This window comes from Moschus berezovskii, chromosome 1, assembly GCF_049115385.1.
Source record: "Moschus berezovskii isolate FMDL1 chromosome 1, NW_MosBer_1.0, whole genome shotgun sequence".
Taxonomy (NCBI): Eukaryota; Metazoa; Chordata; class Mammalia; order Artiodactyla; family Moschidae; genus Moschus; species Moschus berezovskii.
The window spans coordinates 159,128,428-159,150,663 of NC_142460.1; the positions used below are offsets into that span (position 1 = coordinate 159,128,428).

At 39.9% G+C, this 22,236-nt stretch overlaps 1 protein-coding gene across 1 annotated transcript in view; it reads right to left on the reverse strand.

Annotated features, from left to right (window-relative positions):
• Positions 1-3,211: 3,211 nt before the first annotated feature.
• SRPRB (SRP receptor subunit beta) overlaps positions 3,212-22,236 on the reverse strand; it is a 38,838-nt gene continuing 19,813 nt past the window's right edge. The window contains exons 6-7 of the mRNA XM_055413490.2: positions 14,271-14,325; positions 3,212-4,271 (exon numbers count right to left, since the gene is read on the reverse strand). Of these exons, the coding sequence (XP_055269465.2) occupies positions 4,058-4,271; positions 14,271-14,325 (269 nt within the window). The 3' untranslated portion in view covers positions 3,212-4,057. The remainder of the gene's footprint in view (positions 4,272-14,270; positions 14,326-22,236) is intronic.

Genomic DNA, 22,236 nt, shown 5'->3' on the forward strand with positions numbered 1-22,236 from the left:
GGAGCCCATGCTAACGAGAGGGGAAAGCAGGGGCTATTTCTTCGCCTCAGAATGTGACTGTATGCCCACAAAAGCAGGAAGTGTGCCACACTTAGAATTCCCAGATTTGGGCACAGTGCTTGGCATTTTCCAAATGCCATACACGGCTCGTGTGAGTAGTCAACAGGTTAGGACTTCATAGTTGAAAAAGGAAGTGGAACTACTTTCCTGTGCAAAAGTCAGGTGGGGTAACCACCTTTCTTTAAGTACTCAAAGGGCTGAAATGGAAGAGGTAAGCACTGCAACTGCTGCTAATACACCTTTAGGTGAGAATGTGCATAAACCAATTGAAGCCTTGATTTCATTCTAAATTCAAACCTTAAAAAAAAAGAAAACGCACAATATTCTGGTTGAAATGATCTCAAACCAACAGAACACAGCCAAGTGCCTTTTACACACAGCAGGACCAGCGGAATCCCAGGGGAACTGAGAGAGCATGCGGAAATCTAGGGCAGACCCCAGGTACTCCCCAGCAACAGCAGTTATTGCTGATCAGAAACGAAACCCCAGCAAACAGTCAGGCACCTGGCAGGAGAGGGGCTACCAAGGCCCCAGAATGTTTGGAAACAGCCTCGGTCTTCAGGTGTACTCTGTACCCACTGGAGACTCCACTCTGGAAGCGGGTGGCGTTTACCAGGGCAGTCAGTGCACGGGGCTTATTCATCACAGCTGCCTCCACAATGGCACTGCCCTGCGGTCTGCACCTCCCCGTCGCAGAGCACAGGCTCTTTCACATCAGGAGGCAGCGCCCCAGGGAGCAGTCTCCGTGCCTCCCACATGCAGTGGCTCAGACACTGCCATTTCCCATCTGTGACACAGAGTCAGGCTGAGTCTGCTGGCCCTGTGACCTGACAGCCCTCTTTCCGCTCTGGCCATACTTGGTCCTAGCCCAAGAAGAAATGGGCCTACTTTGGCTGAATGCCTTCAGGGCCGGAGGAAGATAATTTGACCTCCCCACTGATAACGGTAACCCACTCCAGTATTCTTGCCTGGAGAATCCCATGGACCGAGAAGCCTGGTAGGCTACAGTCCATGGGGTCGCAAAGAGTTGGACACGACTGAGCGACGGAACGGAACGGAACGGACTGATAACCCAAGCTCCCAAGGACTAGTCATCATGGCCCAGACCCACAACAATGCGATGACTGTGGCAGAGTTAGGAGGCAGAATGGGAGTGCCCAGAAGGGCTATGTAAGCTGCCTGCTCACCTCACCCTGAGAGTAAAACTAAACAGCGCCTGAGACTTCCCCTGCAGTCCAGTGGCTAAGATGTGGTCCATGCTCCCAGTGCAAGGGGCTCGGGTTTGATCTCTGCTCATGGAATTAGACCCCACATGCTGCAACTAAGAGTCTGCATGCCACAAATAAAGATACAGCATGCCACAACTAAGACCTGGCAGAGTAAAATGAATAAAAAAATTAAAAAAACTAAACATGGCTTGTGGCCCAAAGAACGTAACAAAACACATTAAAGGCATATGTGATACTCCAGGAGGCCAGGTCACCTGTGAGACCGCTCCCAGGAGTCCCAGGTGCTTGGTCACGTTACGCATGCAGATTCCTGAGACCACACGAGACCTACTGCTGAACTGAATGCTCAGATACGGGGTCCTCAGATGAGCTATTTAACAAGCATCACTTAATTCTGATGCATGCTAACATCTGAGAATCACTGTTTGAGATATAACTTTCCTTTTTAAAAAGATCATCTTGTCTTGAATAAAATTCAGCCTTTCAAGCGCTCCCCTTCTTCAGTCACTTGTTTTACATATTTCTTCCTCTAATGAAGTGAAACACTTTATCACCTCTGGAAAAAAACAACAAAACAGCTGATGGCACACACATGCCCCTTAATGGAAGCATCAAGCCACTGATGTTTATTTAGGTGAGCACTGCCTTTGATTATGTGAACACGTCACATTTATCACATACCTTTTGAGTTTCTGGTTCATTCTTCTTACCTACTTCCTAAAACTCCTTGGCTAATAAGGAAAAGGCAAGAAAGAGTCCAAAGACAGTAAGACATATCAGCAGTGACACTTCCCAATAAGAACCCTGCCAGGGTTGGACTCTACTGGCATCTCTGTGTCAGCTTGGGTTTATTTCATACTCCAGCAGCAAGCTGTGTGATGCAGGATGTGGGAGCAGGGAAGGGTAAGGGGATCTGAGGGCCCTGTATTCAGAGCCACAGTGACACATCGGAATGGAAGACAGCAGGCAGAGGCATGGGCCACAGCACATGTATGTGGGGATCACACTCACTGGGACGTCACTGGCTCCATGCCATTCTCCGTTGCCTCTCCCCGACCCTCAAGGCAAGGTTAGGAGGGTCCCACTGCATGGACTCCTGGAACATCCTGCGCCTCCTCTGTCATGGCTCTTCCCCCACTGTGCTGGGACTAGCGTTTCACCGATCCACAGCCACCCTTGTCTCCTTTTTAATCCTTAGCTGGCTTGTCTCTGAGTGTTTGAGGTAGGGATTGAAGTTTCTATGTACGTTACCATCATTAGGCCCCGGAAATGTGGAGACAGGCCTGAATTCTAACACGTGCTCCTATCTGTATTGACTCTACCATTCTGTGTAAATGCTTTCCGCTAGACAGTTTTTTTGGGGGGGGCGGGGGGATCTGATGGGTTTTTGCTGCTGCACAGGCTGCTCTCTAGTTGTGGCAAGCAGGCTGCTCTCCAGCTGCAGGCTGCAGTGCGTGCGGCTTCTCACCGTTGCGGTTTCTCTTGTTGTGGAGCACGGGCTCCGGGGTGTGCAGGCTTCAGCGGTTGCGGCTCCTGGGCTCTAGAGCACAGGCTCGATAGTTGCTCTGCAGCATGCGGTATCTTCCCGGATCAGGGAGTCGCATCCGTGTCTCTTGCATTGGCAGGCGGATTCTTCACCACTGAGCCACCAGGGAAGCCCCACAGACAGGCTGTTTTATTTACCAAGAAATATATTAATCATTTCTCCTGCACTCAGTGCACAGAGTCTCCTGTACTCAGGCGGGGCTCCTGCATTGCAGGTGGATTCCTTATGGACTGAGCCACCAGGGAAGCCTATATATTAATCATTTATAAAAAACCATTTATAAAGCCATACATGTAAAAAGAGAGCCAAGAACATCACTTTGAAATTGCTTTTTAAAAAAAACCATCAGTGAACGTGCACTTTAAAAATCTACAGACAACTTTTTTCATTTTGTATTTGTTCCACAGCATTCACGCTATGAGTACAAAATAGGAGCTCATCAAACAGCACACAAAGATATAGCCCAGGAACACTCATGCATCAGAAAAACATAACAGCTTCTAAATCCCCATATGTTCCCTAGTTAAGGGAAACCAGGAGAATGGTCATTTCTAGTGTACATTTTAGTAGCATTTGGGGATTTAGCATTTACAGTCCCACTGTCTAGGAATGACTCCAAGAATTGATAATGTTTCTGAAACCTAAGTGTTACAAGGCTAGAGTGTGGACAAGTCACCAAGCTGATGAAGAACAGACCACTGTTGGCAAAGTCGTGCTGTTTTCAACCTGTCTTTACATGTCCGGAGAGCATGTTGCAACTGTACCAACAAATCTGAAGATTCATGCACTGCCCATGAAGGGTAACTGGAAATCACCCAGATCCACACAAGACAGGTTTGTTTCCAGGATAAGGGGGCCAAAGCACAGAAGCAGAGGATAAGAAAACATTTTAGATGACATCATATTCTCATGATAGTATCCTCTCTATGTGAGGTCCACTTGTTAGACCTAGACCTTACATCAAGCATATACTAAAGGGATCTTACATACACTTTAAAAAGGGAAGACACAAATCAAATAAAATAACTAGCTTGAAAGCAATACGGGAGAACTGAACTTAAAAAAAAAAAAAAAATCCACACTGGTTTCAACAATAATTTGTTTCCAGAATAAGGAAAAGTTCCTAACTATATTTGAAATATTCCATCCAGTCTACCAAATCCTTTTCCAAAACTGTCATTCACACATACACACATTCACATCTTGTGTTCGGATCTAGTCCTCAGGCGATTTTAGCCAGCCACTTCTCCAAGTCCTGGATATCAGCAGAGCCAGCATCCCCTCTTCCACCCTTGGCACTGCACTCCAGGAACTCTACTTTGAGGGGCAACTGTGAGAATTCAAATTCTTTGCCTTTCTTCCCCAGCTGAGCAGGGGCAGTGCTGGAACTGTCCAGTGTGCTTGGGGCAGCAGAACGGGTAACCCGTAAAGTATTGCTGTGAGACAAAAGGAAAATGAATCAGGAAGCAAAAAGACCTTAATTCTTATGTAACAATTAAAGCCCTTTAGAAAATCACGTTAATTCCTAAATATTTCAACGCTCACGTAAATACTGAATCATAAAACTGTCAATTATGCTATTAGGATTGTTAAATAATCCTTTGCTTTACAAGTTATAGGTCACTCTCTCATACAGACAGGATAGCAGTCCAACCTAACATGGCCAGATGGTGATGGTTTAGTTGCTAAGTCATGTCTGACTCTCTGTGACCCCATGGACAATAGGTCAACAGGCTCCTCTGTCCATGGGATTCCCAGGCAAGTCTACTAGAGTGCATTGCTATTTCCTTCTCCTGGGGATCTTCCTGGCCCAGGGATTGAAGCCAGGTCTTCTGCATTGCAGGCAGTCTCCTACATCCAGGCAAATCCTTTACCAAGTGAGCCACGAGGGGAGCCCACACGGCCAGATGACCAGGGGTCAGTATTGAACCACGGTCACACCAACCTTCTGTCAGCACAGTGCCCCATTCCACTAGCATTTCCTGCAGGATGCCTCTTTAAGATATATTTTTACATTACCTGCTGGTCTCAAAACCTTAAGTTTCTGAAAGTGAAGTGTGGTAGGAAGATATTTATATTTATCTTGAGTCTATCTGGATACAGAGCTTTGAAATCTACAAACTGCAGGTTCTCATATTCAGCCCAATCTCTTTAGCTACTAACACCTTCCCAATTTAAGTCACTTAACTGCCACCTGCAGGCCTTAATACGAAGTGCAAAAGCAAGGCTCACTGGGTCTATTTCCCCAGATGCAGAGGAACATGTGCTAACAAAATAAAGGATGACTTAGTACTGTAAGATTTCATGAAAACTAGTGCAGAATCCCGGAGAAGGCAATGGCACCCCACTCCAGTACTCTTGCCTGGAAAATCCCATGGATGGAGGAGCCTGGTAGGCTGCAGTCCATGGACTAGACACGACTAAGCGACTTCACTTTCAGTTTTCACTTTCATGCATTGGAGAAGGAAATGGCAACCCACTCCAGTATTCTTGCCTGGAGAATCCCAGGGACGGGGGAGCCTGGTGGGCTGCCGTCTATGGGGTCTCACAGAGTCGGACACAACTGATGCGACTTAGCAGCAGCAGCAGTGCAGAATGCATACAAAAAACTAAATACCTTGTTCAGAAAGACACACATACGGGAAAAGTATTTTAAAAACAATTAACACGAGGAAAAGCATTTGAGGAGGAGCACAAAGGACCTTCTAAGCAAAGTTTTAGGTCCATGGGTCTTCATCTCACTGATTCTTTAAACTCATGTGTCACATATGCTCTTTTATATGTAAAATATTTTACAAAAAACTCAAAAGGAAAAAACCAAACAATATATTCCGCTCTTTTAATTCAGAAAACTATGAAATGCTTCAAAGCTGATAAGGCCTCATTCTCACAAACACAGGATTAAACTAGACTTAGACTCCTAACTGATATTAACCTTTATAACTTTTTAACATTTTATTTCACTGCCCTTATAATACAGCATTTCTTTCTGTATTGTTTTTCTATGGCTCTTTAGAATGAAAAGCAAATGAATCAAGGAAAACATGTTTTAAACATGGGAAGACTTGAACTATGCTGTTTTTAAAACAATGGATACACATGAACTTACTTACGAAACAGAAAGAGAGTCACAGAGAACAATGTTATGGTTGCTGGGGGAAAGGATGGAGGGTAAGGGATAGTTGGGAGTTTGGGGTGGACGTTCACATCACTGTATTTAAACTGGATAACCAACAAGGACCTGTTGCATAGCACATGGAACTCTGCTCAGTGTTATGTGGCAATCTGGATGGGAAGACAGTTTGAGGGGGAATGGATATATATATATATATATATATATGTATGGCTGAGTTCCTGTACTATTCACCTGAAACTATCACAGCCTTGTTAGTTGGCTATATCCCAATACAAAATAAAAAAAAGTTAAAATAAAATGCTATACAATTTTCAAAAAATGGATATACAAATAATATTATTACTTTTCCCCAAAGATGATGCTCAATACTTGCAACAGAAATTTTAGAAAAATCATCTAACTCCAATTTTTTAGCTTTAGCAGTCTCAAAAGAGTGAACATCAAGATAGGAGAATAGATGATAAACAAGCAATTTCAGAAGGGATAGAAAGCGTTGAGTAATACCAGCAAGATGGCGGAATGGGAGTTTTCAGCACATGTCCTCTCACAGAATCATCAATTTAAACAACCATCCAGACAGAAGAATACTTTCATGAGAGCTAAGGAATCTGGGTCAGAGATTACAGCATGTGGGTATAACACAGAAGGAAGAAAAGATGCCCTGAAGAGGGCTGAAGGGACAGTTTCAGATCACCATGTTACTGCTCCTGCAGCCTGCACAGTGCAGCACGGAGACATATGATTTACACAGGAGAGGGAGAGGGAAATGAGCACCCTGTGTCATGGAACCCAGCACCAGGCCAGCCCCGGTAGACACAGGCACCTGTCCAGCCAAGACAGGTTCAGTTTCCAGGCTGGCTTCCATGGACCCAGGCAGCAGGCCCACCTACCCACAAGCCCAACCTGCCCAAGAAATCCAGCAGCAAGCCCGTCCAGATCTCTGGCTGGACAGACTAGAGAAGTACTTTCTCTGACAAAGCTAGTCTATAAAGACTAGAAGGGGTGATTATTTTTTCAAATGTGCAGCACCAAAGTAAGGACATAAGGCTCATAAGTAATCAGGGAAACATGACACCACTGAAGGAACATGATAAAGCACCAATAACTGCCCTAAAGAAATGGAGATCTACAAACTGCCTGACATATAATTCAAATTAATCATCTGAAAGTCCCGTAAGCTATAAAAGAACATAGACAACTCAACAAGATGAGGGAAAGAATAAATGAAAAAATCAGAAAGCCAACCAAGATACAGAAATCATGAAAAACAAAAATTCTGGAGCTGAAGAACATAATGACTGGATGTGAAAAACTCAGAGAGCTTCAACAGCAGACTCAACCAAGCAGAACAAAAAAATCAGAGAGCTTGAACACAGGTAATTTGAATTTACTATGTAAGAAAACCAAAAAGAAACTGTAAGAAAAGAAAGAAGAAAGTCTTGTGGGACATCATAAAAGGAACCAATGTATGCATTATGGGGCTCTCAGAAATAGCAGATAAAGACAAAGAATCAGAAAGCTTATTTAAAAAAAAAAAGAGAGAGCAAATCCCCAAATATGGGGAGGGAAATGAACATCCAGATCCACTAAGCCGCTAAAACCCAAATGGATTAAACATAAAGAGACCTTTAATGAAAAACATTATAATCAAACTGACAAAAGTCAAAGACAGAAACTGCTCAAAGCATTAAGAGAAAAGTCAACTGTCACTAACAAGGGAAACCCCGTAAGACTAAAAGTGGATCTCATAGCAGAAACCTTGTGGGTCAGTGGAGAGTGGGATGATATTTTCAAAATGCTGGGAGAAAAGAAACAGCCATCCAATAGTACTACACCCAGAAAAGCTGTCCTTCAGCTATGAAAGACAGATAAAAGCTTTCCTAAACATCCAGGCTTTAGCAATATGTGAACCGTGAACTCCCAGATGTTCAAGCAGGTTATAGAAAAGGCAGAGGCACCAGAGATCAAATTGCCAACATCCGCTGGATCATGGAGAAAGCAAGAGAGTTCCAGAAAAACATCTATTTCTGCTTCATTGACTATGCCAAAGCCTTTGACTGTGTGGATCACAATAAACTGTGGAACATTCTGAAAGAGATGGGAATACCAGACCACCTGACCTGTCTCTTGAGAAACCTGTATGCAGGTCAGGAAGCAACAGTCAGAACAGGACATGGAACCGCAGACTGGTTCCAAATAGGAAAAGGAGTACGTCAAGACTGTATATTGTCACCTTGCTTATTTATTAACTTATATGCAGAGTACATCATGAGGAACGCTGGGCTGGAAGAAGCACAAGCTGGAATCAAGATTGCTGGGAGAAATATCAATAATCTCAGATATGCTGATGACACTACCCTTATGGCAGAAAGTGAAGAGGAACTCAAAAGCCTCTTGATGAAAGTGAAAGAGGAGAGTGAAAAGGTTGGCTTGAAGCTCAACATTCAGAAAACAAAGATCATGGCATCTGGTCCCATCACTTCATGGGAAATAGATGGGAAAACAGTGGAAACAGTGTCAGACTTTATTTTTTTGGGCTCCAAAATCACTGCAGATGCTTATTGCAGCCAGGAAATTAAAAGATGCTTACTCCTTGGAAGGAAAGTTATGACCAACCTTGACAGTATATTAAAAAGCAGAGACATTACTTTGCCAACAAAGGTCCGTCTAGTCAAGGCTATGGTTTTTCCCGTGGTCATGTATGGATGTGAGAGTTGGACTGTGAAGAAAGCTGATCGCCGAAGAATTGATGCCTTTGAACTGTGGTGTTGGAGAAGACTCTTGAGAGTCCCTTGGACTGCAAGGAGATCCAACCAGTCCATTCTAAAGGAGATCAATCCTGGGTGTTCATTGGAAGGACTGATGCTAAAAATGAAACTGCAATACTTTGGCCACCTCATGCGATGAGTTGACTCACTGGAAAAGACTCTGATGCTAGGAAAGGTTGTGGGGCGGGGGAGAAGGAGACGACAGAGAATGAGATGGCTGGATGGCATCACCGACTCTGTGGACTTAAGTTTGAGTGAGCTCCGGGAGTTGGTGATGGACAGGGAGGCCTGGCGTGCTGTGATTCATGGGGTCGCGGAGAGTCGGACACGACTGAGTGACTGAACTGAACTGAACTGAAACATACAAAAGCTGCAGGAGTTCATCACCACTAGTCCTACCTCATAACAAATGCTAAAGAGAGTGAATCTTCAAGGTGAAGTCGCTATGATTACAAGAACTTATTAATGGATACACAATATAAGAAGATAAATTGTGACAGAAACAACATAAAACATGGGGGAAAGAGAAATTAATGTTTAGAATTTTTGTATACAGTCCAAGTTGTTATTAGCTTAAAACAGACTGTATTATGTTTTATATAAGCTCGTTACAATCACAAAGAAACTATCTGTAGTAAACACACAAAATAAGGAGAAAAACTCACAGCATAATAACACAAAAGAAATCATATTACAAAGGAAGAAAGGAAAAAAGAGACAAAGGAACTATGAAACAGTCAGAAAACAATGAAAAAATAGAATAAGTTTTTACCTGTCAATAATTACTTTAAAGGTAAATGGTTTAAATTCCCCAATCAAAATACAGAGTGGATAAATGGATAAAAAACTGAGAATGAATGATATGCTACCTCCAAGAGATGAACTCTCAATTTAATGTTCAAAGGGACAGAAAAATATATTCTATACAAATGATAAACAAAAAAGAGTAGGGCTGAATACATATATATCAACAAAACTAAGTCAAAAATGTTCATGAGAGACAAAGGTTATTACATAATAAATAAAATCATCAAAAGAATAATGTTTATGTATATACACACACATATATTTATGCATTTAATATCAGAGAACCTAACTATATAAATATCAGCAGAACTGAAGAGAAAAATAGACAGCAAAACAATAATAGAAGGGTACTTCAATACTTTCAACAATCATTCAGACAGAAAGTCAGGAAGTAAATAGCATATTTGAACAATACTACAGACCAACTATACCAACAGACATATACAGAACACTACTTCTAACAACTGCAGAATACATTAGTTTAAAGTATACATGGAATATTCTCCAGGATAGTGCATATGTTAGGCCACAAAATAAGTATTAAGAAAAATTTAAGAAGACTGAAATCATATCAAGTACCTTTTCTGATCACAATGATGTATGAAAATAGAAATCAATAACTGAAGGGAAACTGGAATATTCACAAATATGTAGAGATTAAACAACACACTTCTGAACAATGAGTAAATCAAAAAAGAATCAAAAAGCAAAATTTTAAAAATTTTAACACAGAAATGGAAACCCAATATATGAAAAGTCACAGGATGAAACAAAAGGCATTCTAAGAGGGAATTTTATAGCAATAAACATCTACACGAAGGAAAAAGCTCTCAGCTACAGGTAAACAAGCTAACTTCGTATCTCAAGAAACTAGAAAAAGAACAAGTTAAGCCAAAAATTAGCAGAAGAAAATAAAATATAAACATCAGAGCAATATAAATGAAACAAACTAGAAAAACAGAAAATATCAATGAAATTAAGAGTCAGTTTTTTGGAAGATAACCAAAACTGACAAACCTTTAGCTAGAATAATGAAGAAAAAGATGACTAAAATCAATAAAATCAGAAATGAGACACTGTAACTGATACCACAGAAATATAAAGGATTATAAAAGTGACCACTATGAACAAATTGAAAAATCAATCAAAGAAATGGATAAATTCCTAGAAACACACAACCTGCTAAGATTAAATCACGAATAAATAGAAAATCTGAAGAGACCAAAAGAGAAAGAAGATTGAATCAGCAATAAAAAACCTCCCAATGAAGAAAAGACCAAGACCACACGGCTTCACTGGTGAATTCTACCAAACATTTAAAGAAAAATCAGTACCAGTTCTTCTCAAACTCTTCCTTAACAATTAAAGAAGTGTTAACACTTGCAAACTCATTTTACAAGAATAGCATTACCCCGATATCAAAGCCAGACAAGGATATTAACTACAAGTAATGAAAATTACAGGAGACTATCCCTGTGAACACAGGTGCAAAAATCCTCAACAAAATATTAGCAAACCAAAATCAACAGTATGTTAAAAGGATCATGCATCATAATGAAGTGGGATTTTCCCAAAATGCAAAGATGGCTCAACATTTGTAAATAAATGAGATATACCACATTAACAGGCTGAAGGATAAAAATCTTATTATCTCAATAGATGCAGAAAAAGCATGTGACAAAATCTGACATCCTTTCATGATAAAAACTCAACAGTTATAAAAAGTATATACCTCAAAATAAAAATGCCATATATGACAAGTCCACAGATAACATCATATTCAGTGGTGAGAAGCTAAAAGCATTTCCTCTAAGACTAGGAACAAAATAAGGATGCCTACTCTTGCCATTTCTATTCAACACAGTACCAGAAGTCCTAGACAGAGCAATTAGGCTAAAAAGAAATAAAAGGCATCAAAATAGAAAGGAAGAAGCAAAATTATCTCTGACTTCAGCTGACGTGATTTTAAAGATCTTAAATACAGAAAACCCTAAAGACTCCACTAAAACAGAACTAATAAATTCAGTAAAATTGCAGTATACAAAAATCAACATCCAAAACCAGTTCTGTTTCAATGCACTACTAATGAACTGTCAGAAGAAGAAAGAAATTAAGAAAACAAGTCCATTTATAATAGCATCAAAAACAATAAAATACTTAGGCATAACACAAAGCAGGTCAAAGAGCTGTACACTGAAAACTGTAAAACAATGGCAAAAGAAACTGAAGATACAAATAAATGGAAAGATATTCCTTGTTCATTTACATTGTTAAAATGTCCATCTATAGATTCAATAAGCTCTGGGAGTTGGTGATGGACAGGGAAGCTTGGCGTGCTGCAGTACATGGGGTCGCAAAGAGTTGGACACGCCTAAGCAACTGAACTGATAGATTCAATGGAATCTCAATCAATATTTCAATAGAATTTTCCACATAAATAGAAGAAACATGCTAGAATTCATATGGGACCACAAAAGAACTATAATGCTCAAAGTAACCAAGTAAAAACAATAAATCTGGAGGCATCATACTTCCAGATTTCAAATTATATTGCAAACCTATAGTAATCAAAACAATATGGTACTTTAAAAAGACAAACAGAACAATGGAATAGACAGCCCAGGACATACCCACACATATACAGTCAACTAATCTTCAACAAAGATGACAAGAGTATATAATGGGAAAAGGACAGTCTCTTCAATAAACAGCTCTGGGAAAACTGGATATGCACATGGAAAACAATGCAATTGGACCCTCGTATTATACTATATACTGCCAAGTCACTTCAGTCGTGTCCAACTCTGTGCGACCCCATAGACGGCAGCCCACCAGGCTCCACCATCCCTGGGATTCTCCAGGCAAGAACACTGGAGTGGGTTGCCATTTCCTGCTCCAATGTGTGAAAGTGAAAAGTGAAAGTGAAGTCGTTCAGTCTTGTCCGACTAGTAGCGACCCCATGGACTGTAGCCCACCAGGCTCCTCTGTCCATGGGACTGTCCAGGCAACAGTACTGGAGTGGCTTGCCATTGCCTTCTCTGATACTATATACTAGGTCAACTCAAAATGGATTGAAGGCTTAAATATAAGACCTGAAACCATAAAAATCCAAGAAGAAAACACTGACACTGTGGCAGTTATTTTAAGATATGAGACCAAAAGCAAACAAAAGCAAAACAAACAAGTGTGATTACATCAAACTAAAAAGCTCCTGCGGAGTAAAAGAACTGATCTACAACATGGAAAGATAACCTATGGAATGGGGGAAATATTTGCAAACATGTATCTGACAAGGATTAATATCCAAAATATATAAGGAAGTCATACAACCCAGTAAAAAAACAAACAAATAATTCAATTTAAAAAATGGGCAAAAGGTCTTCCCTGGTGGTCCAGTGGTTGGGAGTCCGCCTTGCAATGCAGGGGACATCAGTTCGACCCCTGGTGCAGGAGGATTCCATGTGCCACAGAACACTAGGCCCGTGCACCACAACTACTGAGCCCACACGCAGCAACTACTGGAGCCCTTGCGGCCTAAAGCCCATGCTCCACAGCAAGAGAAGTTGCTGCAATGAGAACCTGCACACCGCAACAGAGTGGCCCCAACTCGTCACAACTACAGAAAGCCCACATCCAACGACGAAGACCCACACAGCCAAAAGTAACTAAGTAAAGTTTTTTAAAATGGACAAAGGATCTGAACAAACATAGAGGACATACAGTTAACAAGTACATGAAAAAATGCTAAACATCACTAACCACCAGGGAAATGCAGATCAAAACCATAATGAGACAGAATTACTAACATTAAGGAAAAAAAAAAACCCATAAATGTTGGCAAAGATATGCAGAAAAGGTAACCCTGGTACATTGTTGGTGGGTGTAAATCAGTATTGCTGTGATAAAAAAACCACTGAGATTCCTCAAAAAATCACAAACAGAACTACTACCACATGAGCCAGCAATTTCACTTCTGGATGTTTATCTAAAGGAATTTAAATCAGGATCTCAGAGAGATGTACATACATGCACTCCCATGTTCACTGCAGCATTACTAACAACAGCCAATATATGGAGCAACCTAAATGTCCATTGAAGGACGAACAAAGAAAATGTGGAACATATATACAAGAGTATTACTGAGCCCTACAAAAGAAATTTCTGCCATTTGTGACAACTTGGATGAACCCAGAGGACATTATGCTAAGCGAAATAACATAGAATAAGACAAATATCATATGATGACACTTATGTGTGGCATCAAAACCTGTCAAACACAAGCCAAACACAAGCCAAATGATACTGTCACACAGCTTGAAAACAAAAAAAAAAATGTTACAAAATAGTATCACAGATTTTTGTATTTTTCTGAAGTGTTCCTTTCTTATTCTGTCAACAAAAATTTCCATGGCTTTCAATTTTTTTCTTTTTAAAACATTTCATATCTACTATAAGCTATAGCTAGAACTAGAGGGAAAACAAATTGAGCTTAGTTTCAATTATCCTGAGATTTCTTTCCATGAAAATGTTAAACATCTATAAACATCCCATTAATACTTTTTATAATTCCATTAATTCTGTTGTCAATTTTTAAACAAATATATTTCACACTAATCTTCAGGGTAATTGTGGTAATCACATAAAACCAAACACCTTAAGGAATATATACATATTTCCTAAGTGATAAGATATACAATTAACCAGTAGGACTTATTTTTACTTACATTTCTTTTTCAAGCTGCTGCTGAATTAACTTTGCTGATTTTGCCATTGTAATGTCTGTAAAGAAACAAAAGACGTTGTTTAAAGCAGGGTCTTTTCCCAAGACTTCCTGCACATATGGAAAATTCCCATTTAAATTTAGTTTTCTTTGCCCCACCATTTTTTTAAAAAATTTATTTTATATTGGATTATAGTTGATTTATGGGCTTCCCTGGTGGCTCAGGTGATAAAGAATTCACCTGCCATGCAGGAGACCCAGGTTCGATCCCTGCGTCAGTGAGATCCCCTGGAGAAGGAAATGGCAACCTACTCCAGTATTCTTTCCTGGGAAACCCCACAGACAGGAGCCTGGAGGGTTATAGTTCCTGGGGTCGCAAAGAGTTGGGACACGACTGAGCGACTTTCACTTTCATAGTTGATTTGTAATATATTAAGTTTCAGGTGTACAACAAAGTGTTTCATTTACACACATACATATATCTATTCTTTCTCAAATTATTTTCCCATTTAGGTTATTACAGAATACTAAGCAGTTCCCTGTGCTTGACAATAGATCCTTGTTGGTTATTTATTTTAAATATAGTAGTGTGCTTGTGCTTAGTTGCTCAGTCATGTCTGACTCTTTGTGACCCCATGGACTGTAGCCCAACAGGCTCCTCTGTCCATGAGGATTCTCCAGGCAAGAATACTGGAGTGGGTTGCCATGACCTTCTCCAGGGGATCTTCCCAACCCAGGGATCGAACCCAACCCAGTGACTGAACCCAGGTCTCCACATTGCAGGTTAATTCTTTACCATATGAGCCACCAGGGAAGTCCATAGTAGTGAGTATGTATCAATCCCAAACTCCCAACTTATCCTTCCGTCCCATTATCAAAGGACAAATATTTATAAGAATGCTTATAAATGTATTAAGCTGGTGACCCTAAAATTGACTAGTCTTTCATAAAAGTTTTCTACATCTTACAGACATTTTAAATCAACACATGTAAGTCCAGCCAATGTTGACAAAAAGAAAAGCTACCTGCTTTGTGATTTTAACAAAAGCTTTCACTCCAACAGAAACACTCAACCTGTAATAAGAAACTAAACTAACATTTCCAGCTGATACTAAAACGGTATGTTACAGCATCAAGTACACTCTGGTAATAAAAGGCACTGGTCTGGCACCAGCAAAAGCCAAATAAATATTACTTCCTCTTTTTATATTGAATGAAAGAAACAAAGAAGTCAGTTAATGACCTTAACACTGTTTGATTAGTCACTGCTAGGGTTATTACTAGCTCCCCTTTAAGAAATACATTGGGCTCTTCATAGAATGAGGATATTAGGTATGAAAAAGGCCAACAGAGATCAGCTAGTCTATCTCATTTTAGCTTTTAGAAAAGAAGTTTATCTTATTATTGAGGTCACACTGGTTTACAACATTATATGTTTCATGTGAAACATTATGATTCAATTTTCGTATACACTATTCTGTGCTTACTACCAAAAGTTTCGTTTCCATCTATATTTTCAAGTGCTTTTGTTATGTTTGGATAAATATTCAGAGGCAGACTAACTGGATCACACAGTAGTTCTATTCTTAGCCTTTTGAGGACTATCCACACTGTTTTTCACAGTGGCCACACCAATTTACCTTCCCATCAACCATGCACAAGGGTTCCCTTTTCTCCATATCCTCACTAACACATCTCTTTTTGACAACGACGACTCTGACGGGTGGGAGGTAATGTCTAACTGTTGCTTTGATTTGCATTTCCCTAATAATTAATGATACTCATCTTCACCAGTGATGAACATCTTCGTATGTGCCTGCTGACCATCTGCATATCTTTTTTTGAAAAACATCTATTCTGACCTCTGCCCATTTTTAAATCAGGCTGTTCATTTTTTGCTGTTGTTGAGTTATATGGGCTCTCCTTTATCAGATATATTTGACCATCTTCTCCCATTCAGTACACTGTCTCTTTCATTTTGTTAATGGTTTCCTTTGCTGTGCAGAGCTTTAGTTTGATATAGTACCACTTTTTTATTTTTGCTTCTGTTTGCCTTGCCTGAGGAGACTCATCCAAAAACAAATTGCTAAACCCAATGTCAAAGACTGAATTTCCTGTTTTCTTCTAACAGTTTCATGGTTTCAGATCTTCTGTTCAAGTTTTTAATCCATTTTGAGTTAATTTTTGTGTATGGTGTAAGGAAATGGCTTAGTTTCATTCTTTTGCATGTGGCTGTACAGTTTTCCCACCAATATTTATTGAAGAGACTGTCCATTCTCCATTGTATGTTCTTTACTCCTATGTTGTAAATTAATTGTCCCTATGTGTGGGTTTATTTCTGGGCTCTCAATTCTGTTCCATTAGCCTCTTTTTCTGTCAAATACCATGCTGTTTCAATTACTATAGTTTTGCAGTATAATATGAAATCAGGGCATGTGATACTTTCTCCAGCTTTGTTCTTTTTTCTCAGAATTGCTTTGGCTATTCATAGATTTTTATTGTTCTATATAAATGTAAGGAACTTTTGTTCTATTTATGTGAAAAATGTCATCAAGAATTTTGATAGGGCTTTTTACAACGAATTTATAGACTGCTACAGGAAAAATGGACATTTTTAACCATGTTAATTCTTACAGTCCATGAGCATGAAATATCCTTCATCTTTCCAATTCTTTAAACAAAGTTTTATAGCATATTGTGGAATCCCAGCTCCCCAGCTAGGGATTGAACCTGTGCCCTCAAGCAGTGAAAACACAGAGGCCTAATCACTGGCAGGAAATTCCCATCCTTGATTAAATTTATTCTTGGATATTTTTTTATTCTTTTTGCTGCAATTTTAAATGATAGTGTTTTAATTTCTCTTTCTGCTTGTTTTTTGTTGGTGTACAGAAACACAACAGATTTTGTATTTTGATTTTGCATTCTGTAACTTTACCGTCAGTTCAGATCAGTTCAGTCGCTCAGTCGTGTCCGACTCTTTGCAACCCCATGAATCACAGCACGCCAGGCCTTCCTGTCCATCACCAACTCCCAGAGTTCACTCAAACTCATGTCCATCGAGTAGGTGATGCCATCCAGCCATCTCATTCTCTGTCGTCCCCTTCTCCTCCTGCCCCCAATCCTTCCCAGCATCAGACTCTTTCCCAGTGAGTCAACTCGTCACATGAGGTGGCCAAAGTATTGGAGTTTCAGCTTTAGCATCAGTTCTTCCAATGAACACCCTGGACTGACCTCCTTTAGAATGGACTGGTTGGATCTCCTTGCAGTCCAAGGGACTCTCAAGAGTCTTCTCCAACACCACAGTTCAAAAGCATCAATTCTTCGGCGATCAGCTTTCTTCACAGTCCAACTCTCACATCCATACATGACCACGGGAAAAACCATAGCCTTGACTAGATGGACCTTTATTGGCAAAGTAATGTCTCTGCTTTTTAATATGCTATCTAGGTTGGTCATAACTTTCCTTCCAAGGAGTAAGTGTCTTTTAATTTCATGGCTGCAATCAGCATCCGCAGTGATTTTGGAGCCCAAAAAAATAAAGTCTGACACTGTTTCCACTGTTTTCCCATCTATTTCCCATGAAGGGATGGGACCAGATGCCATGATCTTCGTTTTCTGAATGCTGAGCTTCAAGCCAACCTTTTCACTCTCCTCTTCACTTTCATCAAGAGGCTTTTGAGTTCCTCTTCCCTTTCTGCCATAAGGGTGGTGTCATCTGCATATCTGAGGTTATTGATATTTCTCCCGGCAATCTTGATTCCAGATTGTGCTTCTTCCAGCCCAGTGTTCCTCATGATGTACTCTGCATATAAGTTAAATAAGCAAGGTGACAATATACAGTCTTGACATACTCCTTTTCCTATTTGGAACCAGTCTGTTGTTCCATGTCCAGTTCTGACTGTTGCTTCCTGACCTGCATACAGGTTTCTCAAGAGGCAGGTCAGATGGTCTGGTATTTCCATCTCTTGCAGAATGTTCCACAGTTTATTGTGATCCACACAGTCAAAGGCTTTGGCATAGTCAATGAAGCGGAAATAGATGTTTTTCTGGAACCCTCTTGCTTTCTCAATGATCCAGCAGATGTTGGCAGTTTGATCTCTGGTGCCTCTGCCTTTTCTAAATCCTGCTTGAACATCTGGAAGTTCACGGTTCACATGTTGCTGAAGCCTGGCTTGGAGAATTTTGAGCATGACTTTACTAGTGTGTGAAATGAGTGCAATTGTGCAGTAGTTGGAGCATTCTTTGGCATTGCCTTTCTTTGGGATTGGAATGAAGACTGACCTTTTCCAGTCCTGTGGCCACTGCTGAGTTTTCCAAATTTGCTGGCATATTGAGTGCAGCACTTTCACAGCATCATCTTTCAGGATTTGAAATAGCTCAACTGGAATTCCATCACCTCCACTAGCTTTGTTTGTAGTGACGCTCTCTAAGGCCCACTTGACTTCACATTCCAAGATGTCTGGCTCCAGGTGAGTGATCACACCATCAGAAGGTAAAGCATCTGCCTGCAATGTGGGAGACCCGGGTTGAATCCCAGGGTAGGGAAGATCACCTGGAGAAGGAAATGGCAACCCACTCCATTACTCTTGCCTGGAAAATCCCACGGATGGAGGAGCCTGGTAGGCTACAGTCCATGGGGCGGCAAAGAGTCAGACAGGACTTCAGCGTACTCATTTGTCATTTCTAACAGGCTTCTGGTGGAGTCTTCAGGCATGAGACTGGTAAGAGTGGGCATGCTTGTCTCTTTCCTGATCTTGGAGGGACAGCTTTCAGTTTTTCACAGCTGAGTATGTCAGCTGTGGGTCTGACATGCATGTCCTTTATTATGTTGACGTACATTCTTTCTATACCAATTTCATTGAGTTTTTATCACACATGGATGCTGAATTTTGTCGAATGCTTTTTCTGCATTTATTGATCATGATTTTTAAAATGTTGTAGCATGTTGATTTGCAGATGTTGAATCAGCCCTGCAACCCTGAAATAAATTCTACTTGATTATACTGTATGATCCATTTAATGTAATATTTCGTTTGCTAATACTTTGTTGAGGGTTTCTGCATCTACGTACATCAGAGATACTCACCTGTAATTTTCTTTTTGTATTATCCTTGTCTGACTTTGGTATCACAGTACTGTTGACCTCAAAAAATGAGTTGGGAAGTGTTCCCTCCTCTTCAACTTTTGAAAGAATTTGGCTCAGATGGTAAACAATCTGCCTGTAGTGTGGGAGACCTGGGTTTGATTCCTGGGTCGGAAACATCCCATGGAGAAGGAAATGGCAAACCTCTCCAGTATTCCTGCCTGGAAAATCCCATGGACGGAGAAGCCTGGCAGTCTACAGCCCATGGGGTCCCAAAGAGTCGGACATGACTGAGGGACTTCACTTTCACTTTCAAGAAGAACAGATATTACATCATCTTTGAACATTTGGTAGAATTTACCAGTGAAGCTGTCTAGTCCTGGACTCTTCGGTTTTTTGGAAGGTTTTTGATTACTATTGTCTGACTGAACTGAACTGAACCTCCTTACTAGTGATCCATCTATTCAGATTTTCTCCTTCTTTAAGATTCCATCTTGGAAGGCTGATTGTTAAGAATGTATTCATTTATTCTATGTTGTCTAATTTGTTCGCACACAGCTACAGTATTTTCTTATAACTCTGTATTTCTGTGGGACCTCTTGCCATTTCTCCTCTTTCATTTCTAATTTTATTTATCTGAGCCTTGATTTTTTTCCCTTAGTTTAGCTAAAGGTTTATTGATTTTGTTTATCTTTTCAAAGAACCAGCTCTTAAGTTTCATTGATCTTTTCTACTGTCTTTTAGTATTTCCTTCCTTCTACTGACTCTGGACTTAATTTGAAATTCTTTTTATAGTTCCTTTAGGTGTAAGGACTGTTTGGGCTTTTTCATTTCTCTTGTTTCTTGAGGTAGGCAAGTATTGCTATAAACTTGTTCTGCTTTTGATGTATCCCACTGATTTTGGTATTCCATATTTTCATTTATCTTCAAGTGTATTTTTTCCTCCTTTGATTTCCTCATTAACCTAGTATCAGGTTGGTGAAAAAGTAACTGCGGTTTCAGACTGTGAACTTTAAATCACTATAACTAGGTTCAAACACATCTTTATTAATCAAAATAGGAACCATTACAGTCAACACATTTTTGCCAACAAGAAATGTTTGTTTATTCTTGTAGCATAAAAATCTGTGCTTTGAGATTCAACAAACTCTTGGAAAGCATTTTCTGCTTTCTGCTGGTTGTGGAAGCATTTTCCCTGCAAAAAGTTCTCAAGATGCTCAAAGAAGTGGTAGTCAGTTGGCAAGAGGTCAGGTGAACATGGCAGATGAGGCAAAACTTCATACCCAATTTGTTCAACTTTTGAAGTGTTGTGCAACATGTGGTTAGGTGTTGTGAAGAACTGGGCCCATTCTGTTGACCAACACTGGCTGCAGGCGTTGCGGTTTCCAGTGTTTCACATCGATTTGCTGAGCATATTTCTCTGATTCAATGGTTTCACCAGGTTTCAGAAAGCTGTAGTGGATCACCAAACAGTGACCATGAATTTTTTTGGTGCAAGTTTGCTTTGGGAAGTGTTTTGGAGTTTCTTCTCAGTCCAACCACTGATCTGGTCATCACTGGTTGTCATGTAAAATCCACTTTTCATCGCACATACAATCTGATTGAGAAATGGTTTGTTATTGTTGCATAGAATAAAAGATGACACTTCAAAATGATGATTTTTTTTGATTTTCAGTTGGCTCATGGGGCATCCACTTATCAAGATTTTTCACCTTTCCAATTTGCATCAGACACCAAATAACTGTAGAATGGTCGACAATGAGTTCTTCTGCAACTTCTTGTATAGTTATAAGAGAATCACCTTCAGTGATCTTCTCTAACTGGTTGCTGTCAATTTCCAATGGCTGACCACTGTGTTTCTCATCTTCAAGGCTCTCGTCTCCTTTGCAAAACTTCTTGAACCACCACAGCACTGTACGTTTGCTAGCAGTTCATGGGCCAAATGTGTTGTTGATATTGCAAGTTATCTATGCTGCTTTACAAACCATTTTGAACTCAAATAAGAAAATACCCTGAATTTGCTTTTTGTCTAACACTCACTTCCCTAGTTTAAATATAAATAGCAAGTAATGTCATTAGTAAAAAATAATAATAAAGCAAGAAATGGACATTAAAATGATGTATAAGATAACCACATATAATGAATGTATTCCAACATCAAACAGCAAAGTTCAACAATGTATAACCACAATTACTTTTGCACCAACCTAAATAGATGTTTGGCAGAATGTTGTTTATTCTTCACATATTTGTGATTTTATCAGCTTTCTTTTTGTAGTTGACTTCCAGTTTCATATCTTTGTGGTTCAAAAAGATGCTTGATGATTTCACTCTTAAATTTACTGAAGCTTGTTTTGTATCACAACATATTGTCTATTCTTGAGAATGTTCCATATGCACTTGAGAACAATGTGTATTCTGCTGCTTTGGGAAGGAATGTTTCATGTTCTGCTCTAACGTTTCACTTAAGGCCAATGATACTTTGTTAATTTTTTGTCTAGATGATCAATTTATTGATGTAAGTGGGAAGTAAAGCTCCCTATTGTTATTGCTGTTGACTTCATTTACATCTGTTAATAATTCCTTTTATACTCTAGTGCTTCTGCTTACATGCTTAAATATTAATAAAAATTACATCTTGATGGACTGTCCCCCTCATCATTATATAAGTTCATCCTGTTCTCTTGTTTGACTTGAAGTCAATTTGATCTGATCTGAGATGGCTACACCTGCTTTGTTTTGCCTGCTATTTTTTGGAGTATCATTTCCCATCCATTCACTTTGAGCCTATGTTTCTGTTCAGAGCAGAGATGAGTCTGGGAGGCAGGATGTAGTTGGATCTTGTTTCTCAATACATCCAGCCACCCTGTATCTTTTCATTGGTAAA